Source organism: Vicia villosa, linkage group LG5, assembly GCF_029867415.1.
Source record: "Vicia villosa cultivar HV-30 ecotype Madison, WI linkage group LG5, Vvil1.0, whole genome shotgun sequence".
In the NCBI taxonomy this organism is placed as follows: Eukaryota; Viridiplantae; Streptophyta; class Magnoliopsida; order Fabales; family Fabaceae; genus Vicia; species Vicia villosa.
In genome coordinates this window covers 122,982,777-122,990,206 of record NC_081184.1, presented here as the reverse complement: position 1 = coordinate 122,990,206, position 7,430 = coordinate 122,982,777, and the positions used below count along the sequence as shown (strand labels likewise).

General features: G+C 37.6%; 1 protein-coding gene across 1 annotated transcript; it reads right to left on the bottom strand.

The window, feature by feature from the left end:
- Positions 1-3,712: 3,712 nt before the first annotated feature.
- On the bottom strand, positions 3,713-4,469 carry LOC131607198 (norbelladine synthase-like). Its single transcript, XM_058879219.1, has 2 exons — positions 4,176-4,469; positions 3,713-4,082 (listed from the first exon to the last, which is right to left on the bottom strand). The coding sequence occupies exons 1-2, from the start codon at positions 4,357-4,359 to the stop codon at positions 3,787-3,789; spliced, it is 480 nt and encodes a 159-aa protein (XP_058735202.1). The 5' UTR covers positions 4,360-4,469; the 3' UTR covers positions 3,713-3,786.
- Positions 4,470-7,430: the final 2,961 nt, after the last annotated feature.

Here is a 7,430-nt window from a genome sequence, read left to right as displayed (position 1 = left end):
AGCCGGTAACATGCTCGGTTGGCCGACACGGTTGATGCGTGCAGCGGATATCGGGGTGTTACATTAAGTTGTGGCACAAGAGGATGTGGAATTTGAACTACATAAGCCTATGGCATTTAAGTTCTAAGAAGCTTGTATATGGTATTTCAAAGATTGTGAAGCCTGAGAAGTCATGTGAGATATACATGAAAGGTAAGCAACCCAGATTACCATTCACATCAGAAGTTGTTCCAAGAGCAAAGCATGTTTTCGGAGTAGTACATTCTGATGTATGTGGACCATTTCCAGTACCTTCACTTGGAGGAAACAAATGTTTTGTATCTTTTGTGAATGAATTCACAAGGATGACATGGGTAACACTCATCAAGTTCAAGCATGAAGTGTTTACTGAGTTCTAGAAATTCAAGGTGAAGGCTGAGAAGTAGAGTGGTCAAAAGCTGAAAATTCTCAGAACAGATGGTGGAGGAGAGTATAACTCTACAAAATTCCAGAAGTTCTGTGAGGAGAATGGAATAGAACATGAGGTTACTTCTCCATATACTCCTCAGCACAATGGTCTTGCTGAAAGAAGAAACAGAACTTTGCTTGATATGCCCAGAAGTATGCTGAAAGAGAAGAAGCTACCTCATACTCTGTAGGGAGAAGCTATTGCCATGTCAGCATATATTCTGAACAGGTGTCCAACTAAGAAGTTGAAAGAAATTTTTCCTTAACAGGGCATTTGTTTCATGGATTGCAAACTTATTCCCAAGAATGTAGGTTGGAATATTTTCAATTCCTATGTTTGTTTAAAGTTTTGATAAATGATGCCTAGGAATTTTTTATTCCTAGGAACTTATTTTCCACATAATATTGTGTATTTCTATTCCTATGTTATAAGGTGGGAATCTTACATTCTCATAAGAATAAAAAGTAATCACCTATAACTTCTCATTTACAAGCATTTCAATTTATTTATTTTATATTTTAAAAATTTAATTAAATATACTTCATAAGTATTCCTAGAAAGTTATATTAGTCACCAAACACATAAATGGGAATAAAATCCCCAATAATACTATTCCCAAAAATAATATTCCAAGGATTATAATTTTAATCCTTCAAACAAACACACCCTTAGAGAAATGGACTGGAGATAAGAAAAGTGTTAGGCATCTGAAAGTGTTTGGTTTTGTATGTTACAAACACGTTCCAGAAGCTAGGAGACAGAAGTTGGATGATAGAAGCAAAGTAATGTTACTAGTGGGGTATCACAGTACAGGTGCTCACAAGCTCTATTGTCCAGAAACTAATAAAGTTGAAGTCAGCAGAGACGTTATTGTGAAAGAATCAGAAGTTTGGGATTGGAGTAAATCTCAATCAAACTCTAGTGTAGTGCCAACACTAGAAGTAACTTCTGAAGATGAGTTATAACAATCAAGTTCTGAAGACTCTGAAGATGAGTCTGAACCTGAGGAAGATTCTGACAGTGAACCTGATTCTAATCCAGATTCTGATGATGATCCAGAATATGATGGTGATCATACTTTTGGAAGGGAAAACTCTGAAGACGTAGGGTCTGGAGGACAAGCTTCTCGAAGTAGTTCTGAAGGTGGTATTTCCGAAGGAAGTGTTTTTGGAGGAGGTCCAGAAGGTAACACTGTTCCAGGTTCTGTAGAAGTTTCAGAACAAGTTCAGAGGCCACAGAGAATCAGACAAATACCAAGAAGGTTTGCATATTTCAACATGCTGCAAGATACTGAAGTAGATTCTGAGGGAGAAATTGTTCAGTGTGCTATGTTGGTTGATTCTGAACCAATGGGTATTGAAGAAGCTCTCAAGAAGAAAGTCTGGTTGAATGCCATGAAAGAAGAACTTAAGGCTATAGAAAGAAACAAAACTTGGAAGTTGACTAAACTTCCGAAGGAGAAGAAAGCCATCAGCATTATATGGGTTTTCAAGGTGAAATTGAAGCTAGATGGATCTATTGGAAAATACAAAGCAAGACTAGTGGCTAGAGGTTTTCTTCAGAAACCTGGGCTAGACTACTTTGAAGTGTTTGGACTTGTAGCTAGACATGAAACAATCAGATTTGTGTTTGCTCTTGCTGCAAATAGAAGTTGGCCCTTGATGCCTCTGGATGTAAAGTCTGCATTTCTGAATGGTCCATTACAAGAAGAGGTATACGTCTCACAGCCTTCTGGATTTGCGAAAAAGAATCAGGAAGAGATGGTATACAAGTTGCATAAAGCCTTGTATGGATTGAAACAAACTCCCAGAGCTTGGAATCTGAAGATTGATTCATTTTTCAAGAAGCAGAAGTTTCAGAAATGTGAAATTGAATATGGCGTTTATGTGCAGCATTGTGGAGGCAATATGATTCTGGTGTGTCTCTATGTTGATGACATATTGCTAACAGGAAGTTGTCCAGAAGATATAATCAAGTTCAAGGAAGTTCTGATGAATGAGTTTGAGATGATAGATCTGGAAAATATGGTATATTTTCTAGGGATGGAGATTATGTACTCCGAGAAGGGTATCATTTTGCATCAGTTGAAGTATGAACTTGAACTTCTGAAGAGATTTAAGCTGCAGAACTGTAAGGTTGCTGTTACACCATCAGAAACTAATCATAAATTGGATTCTGATTCTGATGGTGATTATGTGGATGCTATAATCTTCAAACAACTGGTTGGTTCTCGAAGGTATTTGTGTAATACCAGACCTGATATTTATTATGCAGTTGGAATGGTCAGTAGATTCATGAGTAAACCAAAGTGGTCCCATTACCAAGCTGCTGTCAGGATTCTGAGGTATATTAAGGGAACGCTGAAGTATGGAGTGTTATTTCCTTATGGAAAGAAAACAGATTCAGAATTGGTGAGTTACTCTGATTCTGATTGATGTGGAGATAGAGTTGACAGAAGAAGTACTTCTGGATACTTGTTTAAGTTTCTGGGAGGTCCTATTTCTTGGAGTTTCAAGAAGGAACCTGTTGTTGCTTTGTCAACATGTGAAGCTGAGTACATTGCAGGCGCTGTAGCTATATGTCAAGCTGTTTGGCTTCTGAACCTATTAGAAGATCTGAAGGTAAGATAGATAAACCTCTGAAGCTGATGATTGATAACAAGTCTGCAATCAATCTTGCCAAGAACCCAGTGCTGCATGGGAGAAGCAATCATATTGAGAAAAAGTATCATTTTCTCATAAGTCAAGTACAGAAGGGGGTATTAGAAGTTGTACACTGTAGCACCCAGAAGCAACTAGCAGATGTTCTGACGAAGATAATCAAGACAGATCAATTTCTTCGCCTAAGGAATGAAATTGGTGTAGTTAGTTTTTAGAAATTATAAATTAAGGGATGGTATTAGAGGGTAATTTAGTATTTACTATTCTAGTGATAACTTAGTTGTTAAGTTTATTCTACTAGGGCCTATGTGGCACTTTTGTTTGTATATAAATAGACTAGTGGTAGTTGTCATAAATGTACCAATCATTTTCTTATTTCTTTAATGAATAGCAGCCGCCATTTGTTTTCTCTCTTTATTCCTCTTTGATTTCATCACCGTGTACATCAACAGTGTTGGTCGCTCTAACAGTGTAAAAGATCTTGCAAATTTTATTTTCCACACTCAAAAGCCAATTGTACAGAAAACATACAAGTTTTACTTTCAAAAGTGATAAAATATGAGCCACACATTAAATGGATAAGACCTAAGAAACAATACAAAGATTGGAAGCAAAATAGCTTTCATCATTTCATTCAAGAACTATAGGCAATGAGTGTTATTTTGAAGCAGATAATTACTACTTTGTTTCTTTTGCAGCCTTGTTTCTTCCGAGATAATTCTTAGCAACTTGTGCAATGTTTGCCAATGGCTCAATAGAAACAAGTGAAGCATTAGCTGCTTCCTTAACTTCATACTCTATTGTAGATTTGATTATACTCGAATCTTCACCTTTTTCTATAACTTCAAAACGAACTCTATATAGTGTGAATCCAAATTCCAAGTATCCACCTTCAACTACCTCTACTTCTTTGATACGCTTTTCATTATCAATCTTGGTGAACTTCTCACTGTAACTAGCTGGACCAGGTATACCTGATCAAACTCCAACCAAAAAAATCAAACATTAAGAAACTAAGAACATACCAGAACTATAAATAAAAGTACAATAATAAGAATATAAATGACCTGGGGTGAATGTGAGTTTGAGAACAGTTCCAACTCCTCCATCTCCTTCCAGTAATTCCACTTTCTGAAACAATTCAGGCATCTCTTCAACAACAAGTTTTCCAATACCAAGTGTGCCAAAGAGTTCCCATGCTTCACTTGCTGGCACATGAAGCTCCAACTCATGCTCTAGTTGACCAGACATCTTCTCTCTTTATCACAAAAGCTTACTCTTGTTAGTTTTAAAATGTAGAGACTTTGTTACTTATTTATAGATATCACTGTATGTTATGAAATAGTAATTAACTTAACATTAAAGTATTTGAGAATGTTACATCGTTACGTTACACTCAATGAAAACGTTTAGTTAAGGACTAGTATTTTCTATCTTTTCTTATATGTTTTTCAGTGAATGTAGTTTTTTCTATTGTTGACTTATTAATGTCTAAATTACGTATCTTTAATTTAAAATAGAAGATTCCATTATTTTTTATAGCATCGTGGCCGGCTAAATACAAGTTGAAATTTGTTATTAAACACTACTTTTTTGGTTACACGTTACTGTTAAATATTAGAGACAAACTGCTGAATATCCACGGGTCACAAAACACAAACAACTAGTCTGAGGTGTCCCTCTCTCCTTCTATACACATAGTAGTGCACCACAAGAGACAATAATGCTAAATGACCACCCCATGCTCACTAAGACCAAAACAAATCACTCAACCAAAAACCTATATCTTTGCCAACCACACATTATTTATGTTGTTTTATGACCTTGAAAATTTTGCCATTGAAAAAATTATAGAGTCGAGTCGCGGATTAGGTCACTCTCTTTAAGACGTTTTGCGGGGTACCGTCTAAAATTTTGCAATGCATTCAAATTACCGCGCCGTCTCTAAGATCTGATGGTACTAAGACCATTCAAATATGATATAAATACCACCGTAGTATCTAGTATAACGACCCGTCATAATTATTTCTCAAACCAAGATAAATTTTAATAATTCTCCAAAGAGAAATCAATAATGGTCATTTGATAAATGAAATACATTATATAAAAACAATGTTAGAGAGAGAAGCTTCCCCTCTCTCTAACTGTGCTCTAGAAAAATGACAAAGACCAGAGGTGACGGAGGCTGGATCAAGGCTACGAATAAGAAGAAGATAATCAAGCCAAGAGGTAGTGAAGAAAGAGATGTAAGGAAGGGAGAAGAAGGTGGTGGCGGTATGACAACAACGACTTATTTCGTAACGGAGTTTGATGACAAGTGGGAGGCAAGGGATCTGTACCATGAATTCAAAGATCTTGGCAACATCAATGAGGTGCTCATTCCATATATAAAGACCAGATGGGAAAAGAAGTATGGGTTTGTCCGGTTCTTCAACGTGGGGGATGAGAAAATGTTAGAGACGAAGTTGGATAACATATTTCTTGATGGGAAGAAAATCTTTGCTAACGTGTCAAAGTTCGAGAGAAAGCCCATTAACAGAACTCATACAGGCCCTCAGAGAGGTTTGGATAGAGGTAAAACCAAACTAACTCCGGTATATAGGGTGGATGAGGCGAAAGGTAGTTCTAAAATTGTCAAGGGAGTCTCCTTCGCGAAGGTGCTTCAGGGAGAAACTTCCACCTCGGTTAGAGAATTTAAGTCTGATGAAGGAGAAAAGAGGAGACTAGCGAAAGCTTTTGTGGGAGAAGTAGCAATACCGAGGATGACTTCAACAATGCAAGATCAGTTTCAAGGTGAGGGTTTCTTCTCGATAACTACAACCCCACTTGGAGCTAACCTCTATTTACTTGAGGAAAATCAAGAAGGAATCTTGGAAGAGATGGTGGTGGGAGGCAGCAAATGGTTAGAGGAACAATTCAAGGATGTAAGGAGGTGGACACCTAGAGAGGTTAATCAGGAAAGATTAGCGTGGGTGAAGGTTATAGGAATCCCAGGTCATGCATGGACAAACAATTTTTTTGTCTTCATCGCTCAATCGTTAGGATCTTTAATCAACGAGGATGAAAGAACTAAGAGTAGAGCTAGCATGGACGTGGCTAGAATTCTTGTTCATACAAAAATGAGATCATCGCTCAATGAAGAAGTTAAGGTAAAGATAGATGATGAGTTCTTCAACATCTTTCTTATAGAAGATACTACCCAGGTAGAGGAAACACGCTGCTGTAAGAGAGGCCACAATAAATACCAAGTGATGATTGAATCTTCCTCAAAAGAGTCTGTTAACGAATTAGACAACAAAGACGAAGGAAGTGAGTACAATTTTGTGCCGGAAACTGAAGGAGAACTTGTAGAAGGGGGTGCTCCGGCAACGAAGGAAAATAGTCAAGAACAGGATGAAGAAGAGTGTCCATTGGATTTTGATAGTCATAAACCAATGGGTATTATGAAGGACCCTCATATGTTTAAGGAAGGTACAAAGAGTACGAGGCCCTTTTTGAATAAAAATACGGCGGGATCTTCTCCCGAGGCAGTAGAGTCAGCGGGTGAGACAGCTGTCAGCCCTAGGATGTTGACTTGTCCAGCGAGGTGTATTACAAGAGGGGAGAAACACGAAACTGATTTTGACAAAGGGTTGGCTTTAGTGGGCCCTTTATCATTGGGCCTGTTATCCTTCGATGAGGCTTACTCTAAATCTAAAAACATAAGGCCCAAATTCAAGAAGATAAGAGAGGTGAAGGAATTGGGGGGAAATACAGAAATGGTTGAAATCAAGCAATCCTATTTTGCTTGTTTGAACCCTAAATTTGGCCCTAAATGTCTGTGGAAAAATTCAAAGTCGCTGAATAGTAGAGAAGAAAAGGACAAATTCTCAAGAGGCTCGGTTCTATGCTATGAATCTATGATGGAGTCTTACATCGATCGTTGTAATAGGAGACTGCACATTAACAAGGAGTACTCAGTGGCATCAAAGTTAAAAGAAAATATGTTAAGATTGGGTATTGAATGTGAAGGAAGGGAAGAGTTCATTCAGAAAGAAATAGAAGAGTTGGAGAAGAGAGATAAGGATGGGGATGATAGCAAGGATGGCGAAATCTAGCTGTTTGAAATGATAATCGTTACTCTTAATATTAGAGGAGGAGGGAGTCATCTCAAGAGGAAAAGAATTGGCTTCATGAATCAAGCAGGAAAGGTTGACGTTTGTTTTCTCCAGAAAACAAAGATTTCTAACTTAAGTCTGAATATGGAAGAAGATCTTTGGGGTGATAAGGAAGCAGAGTGGACGCATCTGGACTCTAATGGCGCTTCAGGAGGTTCGGTGATC

Excerpts from the sequence above, each read along its gene's own strand:
- LOC131607198 (XM_058879219.1), bottom strand. The coding sequence starts at position 4,359 with ATGTCTGGTCAACTAGAGCATGAGTTGGAGCTTCATGTGCCAGCAAGT. Across the intron at positions 4,083-4,175 it reads CAAACTCACATTCACCCCAG|GTATACCTGGTCCAGCTAGT; the intron begins GTCATTTATATT and ends GAGTTTGATCAG.